This window comes from Parasteatoda tepidariorum, chromosome 3 (genome assembly GCF_043381705.1).
Source record: "Parasteatoda tepidariorum isolate YZ-2023 chromosome 3, CAS_Ptep_4.0, whole genome shotgun sequence".
NCBI lineage: Eukaryota > Metazoa > Arthropoda > Arachnida > Araneae > Theridiidae > Parasteatoda > Parasteatoda tepidariorum.
The window spans coordinates 11318587-11344309 of NC_092206.1; the positions used below are offsets into that span (position 1 = coordinate 11318587).

Here is a 25723-nt window from a genome sequence, read left to right on the forward strand (position 1 = left end):
AAATACAAAAAAAAAGAATATTAACTGTATATTATTGTTTGAAAAAATCATGAAGTCAAATGTGCAAAAACGATAAGATGATAAACGCATTTTCGATGCAAAAGTTCTGAAACGCTCATTTGACCGGCTATGGTATGTTTAGTGTTAATATGAAATTTTCTGATAAAAATCAGCTCCTTATTCTCAACATATTTAATAATAATATTAATATAATAAAATGTTTAACTGGATACAAAATTGTCCATAAAATATCTGACTCACACAGAACTTGTATATCCAAGGACTTAAGGAGGGGTGCCTCATTTTTAGCTTGCATGGCGTTATTAGTACCCTTGCAGTAGAATGTTCCCTGGTGGTCATGCCGTGAGACTATGACGTTAACTGCACTGATGGTCGTAAAAGTTCCATCCTCTCTCAGGTCGATTTGAGTCCGAGGTTCGATGTTCAAAACATCAGATCTATTGAACCAGGTAGCATTGGCCCATGGTTTGGCACCTTCTATGGTACAGATGAAAGTCACGCTATTTCCAGAAACAACGGGAGTTGTTGGTCCTTCAACTTCTAAAGATATTGGTCCCACTATTTAAATAAAAACAAATACAATTATACATAAATACATTAGATGCTAAAAATGAAGCATGCAATCATTATAGGGGCCGTTAAAATATTAGGTAAGCACCTAACGTGTGGAAGGATGTTTGTTATATACTTATTTTTGCCCACAAGAGGAACTGAAAGTGATATGCTTATTTTTTTGTTCACAAGGGGAACTGAATGTGATATTCTTATTTTTGCTTAAAAAGCTAACTGACTGATATTCTTATATTTTGCTTAAAAAGCTAACTGACTGATATTCTTATTTTTTGCTTAAAAAGCTAACTGACTGATATTCTTATTTTTTACTTAAAAAGCTAACTGAATGTGATATGCTTATTTTTGCTAATAAGGGGGCTCAAGCAAAAACATTAAAATACCTTTTATCATCGACATTTTCTTATACAGCAAAGGAAATATATAGCAAAAAGTACTCATAGAAATATTTTAAATTCGGAATTTAAAAAAATTGAATTTCAGGATAGAAAATTTAAACTAAAATTTATCCTTGGAAATTTAGAGGCCAAAAGATTTTGACACAGAAAGAAAGCGAAATATTCTTATGGAAAATTCTACTCGAAATTTTATAAAATAAATTAAAACGTGACTTTTGTTAAACACAAAGTTACATCTCTTATTTGAATGTAATCTTAATATTTGAAGTCGAAATTTAAACAAAAACTAAAGGAGAGAGTTGCAACTTTCTTACGTTTGCATAGACGCTTGTGGTTTACTTTCGCTAAAAATGGTAGACGGAGAGTCGAAAAGTGCCAAAAACATGCTTACGTAATATTTTACCGTCTCATACATAGATGTTCAATGACCTATACATAGACAGATGACCTATACATATATGTACAAAATTTTATGTTCAATAATTATACACATAAAATCAAAACAGTAGAAATAATTAACTTAAAATAAAGTTGTAGTTCCTTAGCTTTGGAGACAGTAATTTGCTTAATGTGACGGACAGTGAATAATAAATAAATATTTAGTTACCTACAATGAATAGATAATAAGAGGTGTGTAAATTGAGTAATGAAACTGGCAACAAAACACACTTGGATGGGTGGTACACAAGTCTGATAGATAAATCCTTTCTTGTGAAATCAATTTTTGTGGTGCGTCTTAAAAATGAACGACATTAGTATGGAGGAGTGCTATCAGATGTTGGGCAAGTAAAACTTTTGCAGATACAGTGTTTTGTCAATGGCGCAGATTTTTCAAAATTATGAGAAGTGTTAAAAGATGAATAATGCAGCGAAAGAGGCAGAATTCGAAAAATCGAGTATTCAGATAATTGATTGACGATCAGGAGGATTGATTTGTATCACATCATCGTTCATCAGATTTTGATAAATGAATTGCATTTGAACTAGGAAAGAGGAGAATTCTGTGAATGTGGTATCAAGAGCGACTAAGCGTTTGTCACACCAGCTGCGTCAATGTGTTTTTGGCTCACCTGACAGATCCCTATCACCGAGAACAAAAATTTTATCGCAATTTACGTCATTTATGTGAAAATGCTGTTACCGACCAGATAAAAACTATTCCAGTTTCCGAGCTGTTATGAAGAGGTGGAAGAATTATGACCGTACATTTTCATGGGGAATTTTTTCGAGGGAGATAATCTTAAATTTTAATTCTTTTCGAATTAAAAAAAATCACTCTCGTTACTTAATTTAAATTTATACTCCTTGTAAAATCAAATAGTTATCGACTTTAGTTACGTAAACATATTTAAAATATTGAACCAAATTAATTTGTAAATTTAATTAATCCACATCATTCCTACTTCAAGGAAATGATGTTCACCTAACGTGATGAGTAAAAACTCAGTCAAACATAAATAAATGTTGTTGTTACTTATGCCAATTGCCAATTAGCAAATCTGCTTGAAAGTAAGTGAATTTTTAAAGCAGAGGGTGCGTCTCTTGTTTTTCTTTCAGTGGCGCCATCTATTACCGAGAAACCGACTTTAGCCACACACAAGTCACAGTCCATTTTACAGGGAAGACCTAATTATATTCCATTCATTCATCCACGGTCCGTAATTTTTACCTGAACCAGAGAACGATCAACCTCCGATCCAGTACCCCCCCTCCCCCAGAGGTATTGATTTGTAATGGGAACTTGGAGAACTTTGTGACTAATTTAAAAAACACCAGTCACCATTTAATAATCGGGTGGCCGGGATTCAAACTCTCGTTCTCACGAGCAAGAGCCTAGGCTAACTAGGCTCTATCTCGGATCAACATAAATAAATAAATACATTATATGTCCCAAAGTAATTTGTAATCATTACATTATTGTATACAAAAGAGTATTTAATTGTGTTTGCATCTATCGATAAATTGTACACATGTTTATCTAATACAAGCATGGACTTCGTAATTACAATATTTAGGAATATGGTTTTAATAAAGTTAATCTAATTAATAAACCTTATTAACGAATGATATTGCGGTTATAAAGAAAATGATTGAAATAATAACAGTTAATCATAAATAAATTATTAAATTCATATATGATATAACCAAAATGTTAAGTATTATCATTTAATTGCTAGATACAAAGCAATACTTCTGATCAAATTAATTAGTAGTTAACATAATTAACTTATCCGAATTATTGAGTTCGCTTCAGGGTAAAAACATGGCAAAAATAAATATGGTAAATAAATATATGTGGATAGATAAAGAATAGGTATTAAAAATGTATTCAATCATAAAATGGATGAATGTGAAGTAGAGATAATTAATTGAAAACAAAATAAACTTAATTAATTTGCTGGGATTTTTACACTTTCAAAAGTGCATACCTGCGCTCATATACATTTAAATTGTTGTGTATGAAATCATTAAAAAAATAGAACACTTAATTAAAGTAACAAATAATGCTTACGTTTAATCCATGAATGAAACTATTTCTGTAAAAAAATTAATTAAAACTAATGCTTTTCAAGTAAGCTTTTATCATCGGAATTGTAGTAAATATTTGAAGCAATCAATTTATGATGTTTTAGAAAACATACAATTTTTAATTACGTTAAATGAATGTTGGAATTAGGAAAATAAATTAGTATATTGTGATTACGATTACCTGTAAGCAGAAATTACTTGCATGAGCTGCCGAGTTTAAATAAAATGCTTTTATTAGCTTTGCAAAACAAGATTTAAAGATTGCTCTAATCTTATGAAAAGACATGTTTTTAATGCTTGAATTGCACATTTAGCTTAAACAATACTCAAGAATACATTCACTATTATTAGATTTATGGAGTAAGCTTGTGTGATTTTCGAAAACAAATAATTAAATGTTTCCTTAAGAAATACATTTAGTTTTTATAACCACTGATTAAAAAATTAGCCTCTAACTGTCATCAAATTTTCAAGAACTGATTTGCGAAAAAAAAATTAAAATTTCTTCGATAATCGAAATTACGACNATAAATTATTAAATTCATATATGATATAACCAAAATGTTAAGTATTATCATTTAATTGCTAGATACAAAGTATTACTTCTGATCAAATTAATTAGTAGTTAACATAATTAACTTATCCGAATTATTGAGTTTGCTTCAGGGTAAAAACATGGCAAAAACATGGCCGGACATCGGAATAATTTGGAAAATCATCGAAATTTAATAAAATTGAGATAGAACCATGGAGTAAGAGGGTCTGAAATTCTCAGTGTTCCATCGGTTTTCTTAGAAATTAGCCAATCTCTGGTTCTTTTTTACATTCATTTCAATGACTAAATTATTTTTCATAACTTTTTAGGAAGATAAGGGTTATAATTTTTTCAGAATGTGAAAAAGTCAAGTGTTAGTTCAAAAATGTTGTACTAAGGAGGTCAGGTTTTGTATTAATTTTTTAGTAATGTCTTAAACTTAGAAAATCTCAGTAAATTTGCTTTTTTAAAATATTGTGTATATTTATGTTTGCAATGCCTTGAAAAACTTTGAATATACTTTCATATTTCTGCGAAGTAGATATTTGGTTAATGAACATTGCTGTTAATTTAAATTAAAAACTTCAGAAATTGATTAGATCAAATTAAACACTGTATTTATTAATAATTTATTTATGTATTTATTTCATAGTATTTATTTACTTTCATATTTGTTTACTTATATATGTATTTGCTTATATATTTATTTATTTATATATTTATTTACTTATATATTTATTTGCCTATATATTTAATTACTTGTGTATTTATTTACTTGTGTATTCTTTACTTATGTATTTATTCACCTATATGTTTATTCACTTATATATTTATTTACTTATATACTTACATTTTTTTTTTATTTTAAAGTTTTGAATTAAGAATAAAACTGCGGATATCATAAAATGCATAGAACTTAACAAGCAAGAAGAAAATAATGATTAACTCCCCTTTAAAACAAATTCTGAAATTAAGCGAACTGCTATAATTTTTCTCCCGATAAGTATAACTCAAGTATACCATTCCCGATAAGTATACCAGTAATGGAATGTCCGTTAAAATGAAAACTGTTAAAAGCTTGAATATCATTCTCAGTGTTCAGTTAATAAGAAATGTCTGAAATCCACAGCACTAATTTTTATCCAATTTACGCAAGGGTTATTATCTTTAAAGCTCGGAAGAAAAAAAAGCAGGCATAAAGGAAACAATAAAATAAATCAAAATTTTGTTATAAGTGATTTTGTTTCACAACTAGTGCACAGTAAAATTGAATTTTTCCAAAATGATTCATAACAAAGGTGCGGCCGTATAACATTTCTTTGATGAAGTCCTTTTTAAAAGGTAATATGCCCGAACTAACTAAACTTTGAATTTAGAAAGTAAAAATAATTATTTTTCTTTATGTATTCAAATAACAAATGAAACTAAATAGCGATTTTTTAAAATTCAAAACCCCTACAAACAAATTGTCTAGCACATTGTTTGTTTCTGATCCGAACTAACTAAACTTTGAATTTAGAAAGTAAAAATAATTATTTTTCTTTATGTATTCAAATAAAAAATGAAACTAGATAGCGATTTTTTAAAATTCAATTTATGTATGCAAAAAACAAATGAAACTAGATAGCGATTTTTTAAAATTCAAAATCCCCTACTAACAAATTGTCTAGCACATTGTTTGTTTCTGATCCAAACTAACTAAACTTTGAATTTAGAAAGTAAAATTAATTATTTTACTTTATGCAAATAACAAATGAAACTAGATAGAGATTTTTTAAAATTCAAAATCCCCTGCAAACAAATTCTCTAGCACATTGTTTAGAAACAAAAAGAAATGCCATAGAATAATAAAAAATACTAAGTTTCCTGCGAGGAATGCAATTTTATACATTAAATTCAGAATTTAAATTTCGAGCAGGCTATGAGTTTAGCCCAGGGGTCCCCAACCTTTTTGTACCTAAGAGCAAATATCACAATATTGGTCGAATGGCGAGCACCATTTATTTTTTAAAGATAAATTTATAGCTGATAGACATAGGTAATAATACACACTACATACAATGCACAAAAAATTTAATTTTAAAAATTAATTTAACTTAGGAATATAATTAGTATTAATATTCTTGTGTAAAATAAATGATTACTAAATTGCTTTTGCATTGCATTTCACTGGCCAGCGCTTCATAATTGGGAGAATGCGGTGAAATTCCTGCTCGCAAGCAATCGTCAAGGTGTTCATCTGTAAGTCGGAATCTATATTTTGATTTTATGATATTTATTGTCGAAAGCAGTGATTCACACAAGTAAGTGGAACCAAAAAGCGACTTTATTTTATATGTTGCTCTTTTTAAGAATGAAATTCATTTCTGACAACTATATTCCAGAATTTCTCATCTGATATAATAGTTTTGAGGATAATGTCATTCTGAAGGTCCAAAATTTCTATCTCCATTTTTTCTCGCCTTACTTGAAGAAATTCTGAAATGTGTGTAGCTATTGCGGTCACGTTTATTTGGTTGGTAAAAGGATTTACAAAATATGTAATCAAATATCTCGATGATATTAAACTGTTGAAAGCGCTTTTCAAATTGATCATGCAAGGAAAATGCACAAGAGACTTCATTTTCAAATGTGATATCCACAAAACTAGCTTAGCTCTGAATGAGTTTATAGCCCCTTATCATTCTTGCTATATGTTTGTCCATTCCCTTCAGCTCTAAATTTTAATTATTTAATTTTTCCGTTATGTCCGTTATAAAAGACAAATCTGTTAGCCAAAGAGGATTTCTTACATCTAAAAATATTTGATATGTGGCTGCAAGATAATTTTTTATTTCTTCAATTAAATCTAGAAATCTATCAAGTACTTTACCTTCACTGAGCTAGCGTACTTATGTACGTATTTGCATAGCATTTTATAGGGAAATGGAAAACTGAAATATTTCATCACAAGCAGCGGGCACACCTAGGCCGGCCGAAGGGCGCCATGGTGCCCGTTGGCATAGAATTGGGGACCCCTGGTTTAGCCTACTTGGAAAACATAGCTCTGAGAAAAAGTTAGCTCTTTTGAAGTTGTTTTCTGGAAGTTTTAAGTGAGATTTGAAGTTTCCTGGAATTTAGTTACTTTTTAAAAAACACTTAAAAATATGAAAAACGTGTTATTATTTTTTTAGACAGTAATTAACTCTAAAATACAGCAATATTAAGATATTTAATATTAAAGCATAAATGGGTTAAAAAACAATGTACGAAATCCTAATATCACATTTGCAACGTGAATTAAATTCTTTTATCACTATCTGGTTTAAATTTTTTTTCCTCTAAAAATACCAAAAAGCAAGTTATTGTTGATTTAGGGACAGTACTAATCGTAGTAATACGGCGTTTCACATGAGCTGTTTTTCTTAGAGATGGAAGAAAACTTCAAGTTGGTGTCGACTGCTCCAAGATTGGGCGATCACATCACGTAGAAAACGTGCATAACTATACGTGCTTACTTTTCATCCCATACCAAAATGTCAAATAAATGAGAGAAAGTTAGACTAGGGGGAAATATTATTAATAATTTTCTCTCCGTTTTAAAGCTAACAGATTAGAGACACATGTATAATAGTTAAAGTTGTTGCTATTTTTGGAGCAAAATTCAGTCGCGTTCGTTTATTGCGAAGTCTTGATTTAAGGAGATGACGGAAATAACGAAAAAAGTTCGAAAAAATAAATGGTCTAGAGTTAAAAGACAAATATAAAAATCAGTGGTTGTGCACATAACAAGGAAGTAGCAATATTTTTTTTTGCTTTGTTTTCTCAGTGCTGTTGTATTGATACGTTTTGCTTTGGCTATATTAATACTATATAAGAAAGCCCTATTTTATATATCGATATAAACGTGTGAGCTGATGACTATATTATATCTTCTCCTTATTATATTTTTTTTTTCATTTTTATTTGTATTTTGAAATATTTTAAATTTGTGATTATTTTTTTAAAAAAATCAATAATTTTTTTCTCTTCTTTTGGGAAATCTTTATTTCTTTTTCTCTTTATATTCAACTTATGTTTTCACTATATATTTAACTCATGTTTTCTCCATATTTTTAACTTATTTTATGAGTTCTATGTACTTGCAGCTTTTGAGCAGTAAATGAAACATATTTTTTAAAATTTTTTTTGTTAATCTGTCTTTTCTTTTATCCTTTTTGTGATTATTATGTTAATGCATTATGCACGCGTATATGTTAATACATGCACATATAGGCATGTATGTATTGATGTATTGTCGGAGAACTGTTTTATTTAGCATGCAGCTCAAAATCGAGATTACGAAAATGGACATATTTTTAGACTTCTCTTACGAATATTATTTTTTTAAAAGTATTAACAAATGTATTCAATTAAATTCTTGACGACAAGGGGACTCTAACCCACGATTCATCTATCCTCAGGGATAGATGGCTCATGGGCTAGAATCCACTTGCCATCAAGCTAACCGTGGGAGATTTTCATGGTTTCTCCCTCCACGATAAATTTCTACCTAACATAAATTTCCTCATTAATTACCACTAGTATAAGTGTAAAGAAACCTCGACAACCTTGTAAACACTCTCAGACTAAAACTCTCACTTTTTTACGATTCAGCAATCCTTGAACTGTATTTCATAAATTTTAAGAATAATTTCGTCACTAAATCATGTGATTTGTGACGAAGCGCGTACTCTCAAATGGATGATGAAAATCTTTCAACCGAAACCTCATCGTAATAATTCCATGGCATTAACTAGAATGAAGACTGGACGATCGAAAACAAGTTGACAAATTGAATCGTTCGGCGTGTATGGTGGTTTAGAAGGTAGCCTCGTACCAGGAAGATTCCGGGATTGAATTCTGCATAGAACTTGGTTGTAATCAGGGTGCGTAGCCAAATCTTTCAACAAAAAATAAGCACATTTTAAATACTTTATAAGCACTCAAAAAACATTTTTAAGCACTGTATACATTGACAAAGTGCAAAATAATTTTCAAAGACCTTACATGATCTTAATAAAATGACTAGTTTCTGACAAAAAACACTTTTCTTGATTATATCAGCCATCATAAAATGATTAAGAGATTTTTCGGTTCGATATCAGAGGGTGGAAAATGAAGCCTGAAATTGAGAATATGTTGCAGAATGCACATGAGAGTGCAATAATCTCACCGAACTCAGCTCAGTAGACTAACATACGTACGAGCAAATATTTCCTCTAACATGTAAAATGATGGGCGCTTTCATACGACGGTACGCCGAAATAGATTGTGGTTGAATGAATTGTGAAAACGTTGAATAGAACTAAGTGAAAAGCACGCTTTTGCATAATACGTGGCGAAAATCGAGATGGTAAAGAAAAAAAATCTCATTTTCGAAAATTGAAAATTAAGTACTTTTTAAAGACACCCAATGAAAAAAGCACCTTTAAGGGCTTTTAAAAACCAAAATCTAAAATAAGCACCTTTAAGAACTTTTTAAAAACGCTACGCACCATGTGTAATTTATATCTCTATTTTTTCCGTCCTTGTGTTGTTAGGACGATATTGATCCACTTATACTGCAGTGCAATTAAATCAACGTAAGCACCAAAAATTCAAAATGTATATATTTATATATTTGGCATCTTTGTATGGTAAACTACATATAATAAAAAAAATTTAAAAAAATTTTTGTTCATAAATTTTTTAAAATTCTATTATAGCATTCATTAGCAATAGAAAGAGGAAAAATGTCACGCCACTTCTTAAGGAATCAATCGCGAAGCATTTATGATGTTTTTTCGACTGCACGGCAGTATAGGGTGTCCAGTAAAAATGATTATTAAAACAGTTAGATACTTTAGGCACTATGATATTTTTTTCTTGATAAAAAGTAAAATAACGAATTATTTCCTTAATTTTGACGAAATTCATTTCTTCAAAGAAGTGACAATAGTTATTTCGTCAGTTTGACGAAGATTTCGCTCGGATCATACACAAAGAAACAATTTCGTCAAAAAACAAGAAAGTTTTGTGATGTTTGTGTATCAATTTTTTTACAGTGAAAATATATACTTACTTTCAATTTATTATAATTGAATCCATTATTTTAGTCTTTAAAAATAAGAATAATTTTTACTTTTCGAAAAACGGACTCAAATAGTATGTACAAAGTATGTCAAATAGAATGTTTTAAACGCTCATTTCGAGCTTTGTCTTTCCGAGCTTTCATAAACGCTTATTTTGAACTATGGATCGAATAAAAAGTTAAACAACGATTTTATCTCTTTTTACATTACATCACAGATAAACAAAAACCTGTTAGACTTACCATGAAGATCTATTTTTACCCATGAGACGAGGGGTTCGTCGATAGCCTCGTTGTCAACGTGGCATTCGATATTCGCTCCCAAATCTTCTCTCTCTAAACTCATTTGCATCATCGATGTGACACTAGATGCACCATTCTTTTCGATTCGAACTTTGCTTTCAGATTCGAGTTCTTCACCCCCCTATAATAAAAGAAAAAAAAACTATAAAGTGGATTCATTATTTTAAAAATAAATTGTTAAGTATAATTTTTTTCTAAGAATAATGCTATAATTTATTATTATTAAACTTTTGATACTGAAAATGATAAAAAAATTTATTATTATAAAACGTTTAATTCTTAAAATAATGAAATGATCTTTTGTCATAATGAAACAATTTGTGTTGTTATATTATATTTAATTTTTAGTAATGCGCAAAGAAATTAATTTGTTATTAAAAATTTATTATTAAATTTCTACTTTCGAGTTTTAAAAGCAAAATCAGTGTAAAAATAATCATGATTAATTTTTAAACCTCGAATGTAGGCGCAAATAATTAATATACCTTACGATATATTTTAAAATTACGATATAACAGAATTAAAAAAATTAAGAAATACGCTAAATAATCGCAGAAATATCAAACAGTTTTTATAACATCATAATATAATAGATGGTTTAATAAAAATATTTTTTGAACAAACTAATCAGTATTTAATCATAGATTATTACTTAAAATTATCATAATTTGTTAAAACTTAGTCAATTTACTATACTTTACTGGAAATCGCAATATAACATAAGTTTTAATTTAAATAAATGATTTGGTAAAAGAAATCACGCAGACAACCATAATGGTAGTTGTAAGTAGTAGTAAAAGTTTAATCGAAGTCTGATAACATCTTTATTTGCGAACGAAAAGACGTAATTAAGGCTAATAGTGCTCAACAATCAATTTAATGAATGCAAATGTCAGTTACAAGCTTTATTACTCTGTTCATTGTTGTAGACTAATGAAAATTAAAATACTTTAGACACTAATGATATTCGCAAACATAATAATTCAATAATAATATCTGAACCAGCTCTTAAAGCATTCTAAGTAATCTAAAATATTATCAATATATAAGTAGTTTGTAATAATTAATGTAAACTTTAACTATTAGAATTTTATTCAAATAGTCTATTGGCGTTAACGTCTCTCCAATTTTAAATGAATTTCGTTATGTTTTGTATTATTGTCTGTATTTTTAGAAGATAATTGACTATTATTTTAATAAATTTTATTGTATAGAAATGCAGTAAATTTTAAATGACTAAATCTTACCATTGAGAATATTTTTTCCTCCCTTTATTTTAGAAGCTGGATAACATATCATTATAATCAACAAAGGTTATGAGCTTTTAAAATATAAGTTAATTTTTACTAGTCTTAATAATATATAAGCTTTTTCCTCAAGAGTATTTATAAGTATTATTTGTAAAAAAAAATTTCCTTCAATTTAAACATTATATCTCACATGCGCAACATGTTTTAATGCACGCAAGATAAACGGTAACAAATTTGCTGTATATCAGTAGTAAAATCAATTCTGTTCTTAAAAATAAGTCTGAGCTGTATATGAGCTACATAGACTGTTCTAAAGCATTTGATTCTATAGAATTTGGTATTTTATTATATATATCGGTTGTTTTCATGGAAAAATCATTGAATGGTTTTACTTATTTACGTGATACATTTTTATATTTTAGATATGCTATTTTTCGTAAGTTTACAAAATGTTCTGGAGCAATTTTTATTTTTAAATATTAAGTTTTTAAAAAATCGTGAGTTTTTATTTTTTTGCGCATGATTTCAATTAATAAATATAAATCTGAATGCGACTAGTTTGCAACAAGACCTAGATAGCTTACATAATTGGTGTAATATAAGCTATTTAGATTTTAATAATAAAAATGTTCCGTTGCAGTCTATCCACGTCAGATTAATCACTTTTGGGCCGATCACCCTCCGATTTTAATGAAATTTGGTGAAATAAACACTCATGATAAAGTAAGCAATTCTACCAATTTCTAGATTCTGAATCTAAAATTCAAAAAATAAAATTTTCTTAAACAACAAATATGTATACATATAAATGGCTGTTTCTTGTTTTGTAATTGTGTCTGAAAAAATTTGAAGCACCATTTATATGCAAAGCTAAGAAATAAACCTTTCATTAGATATCTTATTTGACCTTCTTAGGCTAGGTCTAACTGTAAAAGTGACCTTTGGTCTTAAATACCTCAAAACACGTAGTCTCAAAAAAAGTACAAAAAAAATATTTTTTACTGCGATATTCTTCTACACGTTTTTCAAATTTGTATAAAGGTATAAAGGATTACGAAAATAGGGTATAAAGAATTAACGAAAGTGAAATACTGTATAATTAAAAATGTTATGCTGTACAATGCACACAGCAAGTATTTCTTTCCTTTCTCGACAGAAATAGTTTGAGTTTAATATTTAATAATATAATACACATATTCTGTAGAAAATCAACAGATTTGACAAAAAATTTGCTACTACTGAAGACTACTGTAACATGATCATCAAAATTCCTAATCAATATGCAAATTATACATCTTTAAATAAACAACTATAAAAACATCATTACTTTTTTTCGACCTTCTCATTTTTATGCGTCATGAATTTCTTAATTTTCAGAATTTTTAAAATTAAAATAAAAATGAATAAAAATAAAGTTATGAGTTCTTCCTTTTCTTTTATTTTATTCAAAAAATAAGACATTGTAGTTCTAAATTATTGTGAGTCATTAACATTTACTAGCTTAATAAAAAATGTATAGATGTTTTAAAAATAACAATGAAGTTTCTTTATTAAATAAAAACAAATATTGAAAGTATTTCTGAATAGAAAAAAAAAATAAAAGATCAATACACTTAATGAAATAAAATTATACTTTGTAGAGAGAAAAAAAAGCTAAATATAAATCTTAAAAAAGTGAATTTTAATTATATTTTGATTATACAAAATTATCTGCTTTGAGAGCTAAAGCAGATGTTTGAATTTAAAATGCAAGCATCCTGACACTGTAGTTCTGTGTGTTTCATTTTCTTTGGTTTTGCACGTTTTTTTTTATTCATTTATTTCTGTTATAACCAATAAGGAAATTCGAAAGACTCTCTTAGATTTCTGTCATGTAAATTACGATTTTGAGAGGTAAACTTTGCTGTTTAAAATAATTTAATCAATTTCTGTAATGAACTGTTTCTTTTCACGAAATGGATTTTGAAAGTCAAATTTTTTGTGATAATCCTTCTTGTTAAAAATGACCACATCTATGTCAAAAGAAATTTGAGAAAAGTACTACCTTGGAGGACTGAATAATGCCCAAATATATCTTTGCAACAAAAAAAAAATATGTTGTTCTTGCCGAATATCTCTCTTGGTGATTTCTCAGGTATATTTCTCAGGTCAGAGGGTAACATGGAATGATAAAGACGCAGACTTGGGAAGTTTGAACAATACATTACGCGTTTTAGGTTAATCTTCTGCAAAAACAAAAATATTAGGTTTGGGCAATATAGTGAAAAAATTTAAGAAAATTGGAGAAGTTTTAAAAGACAATTATAGTAATCGAAAACGCATGAATTCTGCAGCAATATCTGAATTGTTAAACAGTATCTGATTAGAATTCTGAAACAATATCTGAAGAAGCAAAAATGAACTTCAAACTTTTTATGCATTTATTTATTATTCTTTGCAAGAAATTAATAATTAATCTAAGGAAAAAATTATTAGTGCGCAAAATTATTATCAACTGATTGAATTCGTTATTACTATATCCAACCAATATTGGTAAAATTTGAATATTTCCTTTTTGGTGCAAAATCTGATTTCTAGTCACAAATTTCATTTTTATATCAGAAAATTCAAGAATTGTGAATTTTTAAATTAATTTTCTCTGTATAGTTAAAAATCGTAAGCACAGCTATTGCTGATGTTTTCAGCTTTCAAAATTAAGTTATCCGACAAAAAAAAAGATTTAAAAACTTAAAATTACAAAAATGTGTGAAATAGTTCACAGGGAGAAAAATGAAATAAATGAAACTAACATTTAATTATAAGTTCAAGAATCATTTGCAGTTGAATTTTTATTTGTAACATTGACAAATGCTCTAATGTAAAATTACGTTAATGTTATACATTTGTTTTGTTCTTTGTTTTTGTGAAAAATATTGAATTTATAAAAAAATTTAATGATAAATGAGAAACAATTATGGGTGTTGGATTTGGTGTGAACAGGGGACTGCTAGTTTTCATGTTGTAATGTATCTCTTTGATCAGCTCCACTAGCTTAGAGTCATCTTATAAAATTATTTGCATGTCACAACAATTTACAGTCACTTTTTACTTCTATTGAGGATAAAAAGAAATTAAATGAAATGAGCCTTACATTATACCAAGAGACTTCTGGTGTAGGTTTCCCACCAAATGTTTCGCATTCCAACGACAATGTATGTCCTTCGTAGTATGGACCCAATACAGATCCGTTCACTGTTGCCTTTCCATTATGTTCGATTGATGGAGAGCTGGGTTGAGCTGCAAAAGTTAGAATCGTCAATACACCAGTTATTACCATCAGTATAACTATCAATTACTATCTAATTTAGTCGTTAATCTGAAATAAGAAAATAATCATAATGATAATTTTTTTTTAAATTTAAGTTTTTAGCGAGGATTCTATAAAAACATAAATTAAAGACAGTTTTCCTGGGGCATATTAAGGACCACTGTATTCTCATTGACAAGAAATTACTTGTTTATTAGAATAAAATATATGAAGGACTGATATGGTATAATGGTAAACCATATTATTAAATTCATAACAAAGGTTAATTATACTACAAATTCAATAAATGCCTCCTCCGTATTGTGCTTTACGGAAAATTGCCCAAAAAACTTTATTTGAAAACAATGTTAAAAAAATTTGATTGTAAAATTTCATTTTTTGTAAACGTTAAGCTACATTGCATTTTAAATAAATATTCTTATGTAAAGACAACTAATAACGCGTATGCATTCAAATAAATAGTTCATCTCATCATAATAATATTATACATTAAAATAAATTAAATCAAAATGAGTATTTTCTGAACAAAACTAAAAATGCAGAAAAAATAGATAAAATTTTTTTTTCAGAAATTAATCTGTCGATGTCGATTAATAAAATGAGAAAAATTTGGAAACTCCCAGCGGCCACACTTCATAAAAAGCTTACAGTATTCTAGAATTGGCCATTTTTTGGAGAAGTATTTGAAGTATTGATTTTTTATTGACACAAGGATTGAAAAACAACTTTTACAGTATTTTTATAAGAATTCCATATTAAAAGCAATCGCTATGAAATACACTGTAAACTAAATACCACTATAATTTCGAAAATTAATTATTTATTATAATCGCTAAAATATCCGTTAATTATAAAAATAAAATTGAAAAATTTTTGGAACATAAATACAATTAATAATATAAATAAGCTTTATAAACTTTTTTTTTAATTTCATCCAAAATATGCAATAAAAATTTTTTAAAAAAAGGAATTTTCTACAATAGAAAAAAAAGCAAACCCGTTGTCATTTTCTGAAATATTATACAAAAAAATGGTTTCAATGCTTTTCAAAACTCAATCAGGCTATATTCACGAATGTGATTTTAAAACTCTTTCTGACTTATCAAAATCCTACAGTTTAAGAGAAATATTTTTTTTCCTGATAAAAAATTTCTAAGACATTGATTGGTTGATAAAAAAGATTAAAAATCTAGTTCGGCACAATTATTTTATTTATTACTACGATTTTAAACATATAAATTAAAGGCAATTATTGTGAAACAGCCTGTAAATAAAAATAAAAAAATTAAAAAAACGCTTCGATTTCGTAAACAGGAAATTATTTGCTTATTACAATAATAAAATTGAAAATACCTGGAATGTAAATGCTACCAATAATATAAATTTAACTTAAAAAAATCTTTTATTTCTTTTGAAACATACAATAAAATAAATTAGAGCAGACGAAAAAAGCTGAACAGAAATTTTCTAATTGAGAACAAAAGAAAGACGGGGACTTTTTCTTTCCGAATAATAATTACAAAATCGTTTTCATTTTCTTCAGTCGAACAATGTGAAACAATTTATTTTAAATCGCGTCTGAAACTTTAGAATATACTTTTATTGAAAAGGGAAGTATTCAAGAAGAAAAAATATTCTAAAATGCGTCAGGGTCAATGTCGGATATTAAGCCCCGACGATAATTTACAGCAATCAGTCGATAACAACGAGCAAAATGAAGAAGGTTTTAATAATCCTCGTGATCAGAACTCATAAAAAGCTTACATTTTCCGTAGAATGAAATGGAAGGAATATTCTTTTTTTTTTCTTCTCTCTTTTTCTGAAGAAGTTTCCAAGACACTAATTGGATGATACAAGGTTTTAAAAGTTGAGAGCAATATTGTTAAAACTTGTTTGCTTTCATTTTGTTTTTAATTTACTTTTATCATTAAATCCAATAAAGGGAAATTTTTGAATGCTGTATTAATAGTTCGTTTTAATTGGTGAAATAAATTAATGAATTTTTCAATGATAATTGCGAAATTATTTTTAAATACCTTCTAATCATTCAGTATATTTTAAAATCAACTGTCGTTTTTTTATTAAATTGTGTCTTTTAAACTAAACAGATATTTTTGGAAAAAAAAAATTCGTAAATAGAAAAAAAAAAAAAAATTAAAGGAATAAAAACAAAAAAACTGTCGCTGCAGCATGGAATATGTAAGTAAGGTTTTAGCATAAATATATCAACTATGGCTTTAATCAATCAATAGTTCTACATATTATTTATCTGATAAATGCGGGCATTTTTGAACAAGTATAATAAACAGAATCTTATTTATCATTATGAATTTAAAATATCCTTATGGAAGAGTTATATTTAAATTATAATTAATTTATCATAAGGAATCGAACTAAATAATAAAGTTGCAATAAAAATTCAGAAAACTTCTTAATCACTTTATCCATTGTAAAAGCAACTGCTGCCTTTTTATCTGTTAATATACAGCTCTTTAAAAAAATTCAATTACGTTTCTTAAAATAAATTAAAGTGTACATCCATCCATTCATTCATTCATCCACAGATTGTAATTTTGACCTCAACCAGAGAATGATCAATCTCCAATCCAGTACCTCTAGAGGTTTATGGGGGTACTGGGTATATAATTTGTTATATGGGAACATGGAGGACTTTGTGACTCGACAGATTTAACGTGCACCAGTCATCATTTACTGCACAGGGAGTCTTCGGCAGACTGGATTCGAACTCACTCTCACGAACGAGAGTCAAACGCCCTACCAACTAAACTATCGCAGCCATTCTTTAGGCAATAAAAGAAACATAAATAAAATTAATTGATTTGACTCTAATAATAAGTTTTGACAAAACATCAATACCTGAAAATCTACGTTATACTCTCAACCCCCCCCCCACCTGCCAAGTGAAGCAAGAGGCCCATAGTATAATGGGTCAAGGATTTTAGCACAGACTTTTTAATTAATTAAATGTAATTCAAAAATAATTCCATTTGAATTCCATATAAATTGACAAAAATCCATAAAAATAATTACGCATAAATTTAATCTTGTTATTTTTATAAACCATAGACCTTTTTCTCCCTGATATTTATTTTACAACAATGCTTCTCTTAAATGTCTTTTCCACACTTTATTTTCGTAAATTGGAAATCCAATTCTCCCATCGCGAGAGCAAAGGAGAAATAAATTAATACACATTCTTTATTAAAAATAATTTTTTTCAGGTACTAATCACATTTTAATAAACAGAATAACAAAGAAAATTTTATATGCTATCTCAAGAGAGTTGAAAATAAAGAAGAGAAATAATCACTTAGTTGCATATTTGCGCTGTGAAATAGACTCTTAAGAGCTGCCCTTTAAGATGTATCTTTGGGCCCATCTCTTCGCTTTATTTTCATATTAATTCATAAAAGAACTGAAACACACTGCAAAATAAATGGTTTGGTCTTTTTATAGATTACATCGCATCTCATTTTGGTGAAATTTTCTTAAATTGAAAACTTGAGAAAAAAAAAGTATTTCTGTAAAATTCTGGTTAAGAGACTTCAATGGGTTTAAAAATATTATATATATGTATATATACATATGTGTGTGTGTGGAGCATATATCTTTTAGAAGAAACTACTTGAAATATTTAATGGATAATAGTTTAACTTCACTTAATGCTAAAATTTATTTAATCCCTTTCATATTTTTATAAAAAATAAATGTATTACAAAAATTAATTAATTATATTTAATAAATAAAATTAATAAATCAAATAATAAATTATATTTACAAAAATTAATAAAATTAATACTTTATATTTTTTTCCTTTTATAAAGGCGCATCACTTTTATCACTTGTGGCTAATATTTTTAAAATTATTCTCGTATTTCTTTGGTTCCTTAAAACAAAGCAAAATAAATTATTTCAAACTGCAGATTAAATCTAGCATATATCTTGCAGAAAATATTTGCCACGGAGCACATATATCTACTAATAACTATAAATATTACACGGGTCATATCTTTATTACAGATTCTGTTTATCATTTTTTTTATTTATGTAAATTTCGAAGAAAAAAATAATGTTTTACAAAAAAAAATAAAGAAATTTGAAATAAAAAAAAATCTGTAACATAAGTTCAACTTTGTTTTCGTACTTTTAAAAACCTTTATGAACCAAAAAATTTTCTCTTGTTTAATTGCATCCCTATGTTTAATTAATTCTTTTTCTCTTCCTCTCTCGGTTATAGTAATTCGCAATATTTTTACAAGAATTTTATTGCATTAGTGAATAAATGATTTTGGAAAATTCGTAGATTAAATTTATGGATTTCGAAATCAAAAGAAACTGATAAAAATTTATTTTGTTCTGTATAGGTATATCAATAAAATGATAAAGTTACAATATGTAATTAAATTTTCAATGTTCTATACAATAGGTTTACAATAGCTCGACTTTCACCCTGTCCCGCCCCCCATACGAGGCATCCAGGGAATACTATTGAAGGATCAGTTTAGGCCAAATCCTCAATTCTCTTTTCAAAAAGTCTTTTAATAATCTCTTCAATTCCTTTATTTTCTTTTGGCTCCAATTTCTTTTAATGGTAAATTTTTCGGAAAAAATTTAATTCTTAAATCATCATAAACTGTGTAGACAGAAAGTATGTGTTCGATATCTTCATTACTCTTGCAAACTTTACAGTTTCGGTCTTTCCCGAACAATTTTGACTGACATAACTACCCTGGGCTCCATGGTTAGTTAGAAATTGATTGATATAGAAGTTGGAGAAGATTTTTCGATTACTGACTTTTGGGATGAATTGGTCAGTAAGTCGACCCTTGGTAATTTATACTTCTGCGAGTTTACCATACTCTCGATATAGGATCTGCCTCGATTTCAAAACATAAATTCTTTTTGTCCTTTACAATTAGGTGCATTCCAGATACTGGCAACCTATTAGTACAGATTTAATAAACAATACATGTTATTTAAATGTAAATAATATTTCCATTTAAGATAATATTTATATAATGGCAATAACAAATATGACGTTACTTTGCTTCTTAAACAGAGTTTTAAATTCACATGAGACATATAAAACTAAAATTAAGAATAGATGCAACTTGGTTTTACATTTTTTTTTTAAATAAGTTATATCCGAGGTTGATTTTTAAAAAATAAACTAAGAGCCATAGTGCATTTATCCTAATGAAACTTCTACATTTCTTAACTAAAAGCTGAATATCTAAAAGGATTATTCCATCAGATTTGAAAACCAAACTTTATTTTTCCCTCATTAAAAGGAGATTAGTGTTATGTCATGGTTTTGCTACCAAAGTTAAAACTGATTACCTAAGAGTTAGCATTAAAACTAGAATTAATTTGATATTTAACTTTAGTTGCTTTGCATGTATTGCAGTTTTGTTGCCCCCCTTTTTTTTAAAACACAGCAAATACATAAAGCTTCGTACAAGAACAATTTTTAAGGGGAAACATTTACCTGTAAATGTTTATTTTTATAAATACTTAACTAATAGACACATTTATAAGCTTACTCTTTTAACTTGGCTATTTACTCTAAAGCTCTTGAAGTTAGCAATTTACCATGTGTACTGAACTTATCAGAAAGAAAGTTGCTATATATATAGCACAAGTACAATAAAGATAAAAAAGAAAAAGGGGGAAAAACAAAGAAAATTAAGAAAAATAAAAAGTGTTATTTACTGCGTATAGGCTACAAAAAAATAATTAAAATAAAATAAATTTTAAAACATTTAAAAAATTTACATAAAAAAGCAGGAAAACAAAAAAAAAATGAAAAATATATAATCTTTTCATCAGCTCACACGAATATATCAGCAAAAAGGAGTGCTTTCTAATACTGTATCAATATAGCCAAAGCAAAAAATATATCAATACAATAGTGTGAGGAGCAGGCAATTGAAACAAAATAGAACACATTAAGTAAAAATTAAAAAATATATCAAGTAAAAAACAGAAAATAAAATGTAAAGAAAAAACAGAACAAAACACAAAACGGAATTTATAAGGCAAGTAGCGAATTCAAATGAATTTACATGTACGGGAAACTTTTAAGAATGATTTAAAATGGTTTCGTAATAAAATTACCAGATTACAAAATATGAAAATAGAAGCGCAAATGAAGTTAAAAGCGAAAATAGAGGAATTTTTTTTCATGGCTCGTTCTTATTGCAGTACTGAAGCGAGTTTGATTTGTTAGTTACTAAAGATTGGCCCGAAAAAGGAATGTGTGCAAGGTAATAATATTATACTGGATAATTTAAAGAAGTTTATAATGAGTAAGTTTGATAATTAATTATACATTGTAATTAACATACGTTGATAACATTTATTCGACAAAAAAATCTAGAGGGTAAAAATCTATACAAAATGGGCAAATCATGTTTCTATCTCTTTTTTTGGGGGGGGGGGATTTTGGCTGGGGTTAATCATTAAAAATCTTTTATAAAATCCTATTGTTACGAACATAAAGCGGAATTTCTCCGTAACTTTTTGAAAATTATTTATTGAAGCTGCATGAAAAAAGCATTTCGAAATTTCATTAATTTAGAAAGGGTACAAAAAAAAGGAAATAAGTCAAAAAAAGTTTAAATTCATGCTAAAAAATCATGTAAAAAATTATATTTAGGAAATAATTTTATCTGTAAATGAATCTTTTAAGTATAAATTATCATTAAACAAATATCAATTCAATATTTGTTTAGCACACCTCTTTTCAATCAAAATTGTAATTTAGCTGTTAAAGAAATAAAATTTTTTATTTTATTGGAATAAAATGTATTCTTTAAAACTTGACAAAAGGCAAACTGGTGTTCCTGAAAAAAACTTGCCTACAAATTTTTTTTAATCATCTATCAAATTATTTAAGTAAAGAAATAAACAAAGCGAATCCTCTGATTGGAATCAAAGTTATTCACTGAAACTTGCTGAAATGTAAACTTGAGTATATATAAAAAATAATATTAAAAAAAAATGCGTGCGATACTTTCTTCTGCATTCCGACTAAGTTCTTAAAAGAAACAAGCAAGACAATTAAGAAATTGTTCTTTTTCTTCTTGCCATAGTACTGAGGGGAGGAGAAAGTACTAGAGGAATGATATTTTATCTCCAATCGTTCGCCTTCTAAAGTGACATTAAGGGATCATGAAGGCTCCCCTCTCTAACGATATGATGGAGTGGGCTTGAGATAGAGAAGAGGAAGAAAGGATATATATATGGAGGTAGGGAGGTATAGGAGACTTACTTGCTTCCTGTCCGGAAGCGACAACGTCCGGATGGCGACCATAACAAAATATGGATATTGTTTTTTTCTTTTTCTTTTTAAAGAAAGCAGAAAGCATTATCTAAAAGCGATTTTGGTAAAGCAGAGCAGATCCAACGTTTTGTTTTGAAATATTTCCATCTTGTTCAGCTTTTTGATTGCACTGATAGAAATTTCTCAGAAAAATGGTTAAAAATAATTATTAGATTGTCATTTTACCATATACAAACAGAACAGTCAAATAACCATAAGTAAGATTGTATTCAATCAGTTAACTATGAGAAAACCGTTTATGAACAGCTTTCACCCAGTACTGTTAAACAACCAGAATTTTATCGTACTAACTAGGCTCACCTAATGAAGCAACTTATTTACTAACAGATGAGTACATATCATAAGCTGAGAGCGCTAATCTCTCAATCTTATGACCTACTAAACGGGGGTTCGAATCTCAGTGTTGACACCACAATATTTCCTCCATTCCCTTCAACTCGTTAAGAATTTTCAACTTCCTGGACTCTCCAAATTTGTGACCTTGGACTATTAGAGTACGATGCTATCATCCACGCATAAATGGCAGCATCATAAATTTGCTTCTTCATTTACGGTCTTGAAACCAGGCGAAGTTGCAAAGAATTAAAAACCGTATAATTTTTTTATTCACGATTTTTTTCCCAAATTAGTTTTTTTCCCATATAAACGGTTTCAAAACCGTAAAGGTAAAAAGAGTTAACTAAAGTAAACTGAACAGTTAAATGGATAGACAGACTTCTGCTGGTTATTTTACCATAATTTTAGAATGGAAATTCCAACTGTGTGGTAGTTAAAAGTATTGTTTCATCAAAAGCTCTAATAGAACAATTTATTTTTTAAAAAAATAAGTTTCTGTGCCAATGATTTTTCTTTATTTTCGGGGAAAAGTTTCGGTACTCAGTGATGAATTCCGAATTCCCATGTAGCTATTATATATATATATATATATATATATATATATAAATTACAGCATTTCCGCAACAGCCCGTTGTGGGCCAGGAAAGTCATAAGTTAAGGCTCCACAATTTCGTGATCTATCACATTGTGCCAATGTTGTCAGCAATGCGCGAATGCCATCTATACTTTGCGTCCCTGACTATTAGGTACCCAACTGCATGAAGCTGTGTTAGCTTCAAGCCACTATCGGGAATAGAACCACAGTTCCTCACAATGACAATCCAGTTTCCTAACCACTGAGCCACAGCCGTAAAGTAAGTAAATAACAAATCTCGAAAGGCTTTGACATGTATTAAACTCTTCATTATCTTCAAGTTTGTTTTCTTTTTAAATCATACTAGTTCCTATTGTACCTATAATACCAATTAAAATAAAAAATGTACATTAATTTTGAGCGTGACACGCGCAAAATTAGCGCGTTATCAAACCAACCAGTATTGTCTCACCATATCCGTTAAGAAAGACAATTTATGGTAAATATGGAAATTTTTCTTACGTTAATTATTTTTGAAACTAAAAATAGTTCAATTCTGACTAATTCAATGCAAATCGGGATATCGATATTTTAACTTATCGCGAAGAAGCTAGATTCGTCTTATAGTTAAATGCAAATTAATTAAAAAAATTCAACTAAAGAATTGTGATCGTTTAATTACGATCACTGGTTGCCCATTGGTCAAATGCTTTTTCTTTCTGGATTAACTCCGTTGAACACCACAACATTTCAAATCATGGGTTGCAAAAACTGTCTCCATTGATGTTTGTCGTCGAATTGGATTTCATATCCACCCTATGTACGTGTTTCAAGACGTCACAAAATACTTTTCCTTTTTAAGAATTTATATTTATATTGAAATCACCGTCAAGCCAGTTATTATACGTTAATAATGAAAAGAATATAAAAATACTTTAAATTATTATTAAGTAAATACATTAAAAATGCCTGCTAGTGAAAATGAAAAGAAAAATCAACGCATGCTCACTGTTTACTATTAATTACGCATGAACATAGTTGAAAAGTGTGTGGACACCATTTAACCTAAACCAAGACCTATTTTGCCCATGGGTAATCACTGCAAATCTCGACAAAGTTTGTCATCCAAAAAGTTTTTATTTACTCGAAAAAGGATATCACGGATTATCCTTTAAAAAAAATAGACTAACCATTTATCACTTAAGAATTTAAGGAAGTATCACAATTTTAAATAATAATACTAATATAAAATTCACGTGTCAGACACATAATTAACGTGTCATTAAACCAACATGCAAAATCTCGCTAAATTTGTGAGGAGAACGCTATATGGTGAAAGTTTGCTAAAACGAACTACTTTTGCTGATGAAAAATAGTTCAATTTTGAATAAATCGGATGCAAATCAGGTGATCAATATTTTCACTTAATGCGAAGAACGTATAATCGTGTTAGGATTGAGTGTAAATTATGTTAATCGCAAATCTCGACAGATTTCGTAATTACTCCTTCATCCATCAAAAGCAACCCTTCTCTTTTCTAAAATAGCAATATCACTGGTGAATGAAGAGAAATGGGAAAAACCTCCTCTACGGTCAACCTCCCTATTTATTAGAAAAGACGTATAAGGAAGCCATCTCATATAACTCCATTTATTCATTAACTTGTGTTCTTTTGTCATTGCAATGGATTCGTGCTGGAGAGGTAGAATGTATAGGATCAATTAAGGTTTCTTTTTTCGTTCAGAAGATTATAAGAAAAAAAAGTGGTCTTATTTAAAGTGGTTGATTAAAGCGAATTATAAGTTTAGAGAACAATTTTTTTTTCTTCTTAAGTAAATGCTTTTAAGTGGCAGGTTTTGAAACTCGAAAGCTCTTAGTCTTTAGATACTTCGTTTATCCACACCTTTATTATTTTATTCATTGGTATTTTCTTTTATATTGTCTGTCTTTTATATGGTACTTTAATATAAGAGCGGTTAAATATTATGATTATATATATTTATATATATATATAGCATAATAAATAAAAATAAAAAAACACAAAGAATATTAAGAAAAACAATGAGTTTCATTTATTGCGCATAAGCTGCAAGTAAATAGGACTCATAAAAAAAGTTCAAAATGTAGAGAAAACGAGGGAAAAATTACAGAACCATGAAAAATGGGGAAATAAAGAAAAACAATAATAAAAATAACAAAAAACCGGAAATTTTTTTTTGAAAATCCGAAAAATAAAAAATATAATCTTTCACAACGGATTTTATTTTTCGGACTTTAAAAGTTCTTCATGAAAGTACATTATTTTTAGTCGCGAAAAAATAATTTGTTACGTATTTGTGGGGAGTGAGTAGTTATCGATCATGTCAACCGTCATCTATGAAAAGGTACCCCACCATAGAATCCAGTCATATCTTAGTGGTATATGTAGTCATACTAGGAGGCT

The 25723-nt window shown here is 28.3% G+C and overlaps 1 protein-coding gene across 3 annotated transcripts in view; it reads right to left on the reverse strand.

Moving 5' to 3' along the window:
• Positions 1-25723, reverse strand: part of LOC107445749 (B-cell receptor CD22) — a 417445-nt gene that overhangs the window by 101577 nt on the left and 290145 nt on the right. For all 3 annotated transcript variants that reach the window (XM_071178321.1, XM_071178319.1, XM_071178320.1), the window contains exons 3-5: positions 14828-14973; positions 10388-10568; positions 262-579 (exon numbers count right to left, since the gene is read on the reverse strand). In XM_071178321.1, coding sequence (XP_071034422.1) covers positions 262-579; positions 10388-10568; positions 14828-14973 — 645 coding nt within the window. The remainder of the gene's footprint in view (positions 1-261; positions 580-10387; positions 10569-14827; positions 14974-25723) is intronic.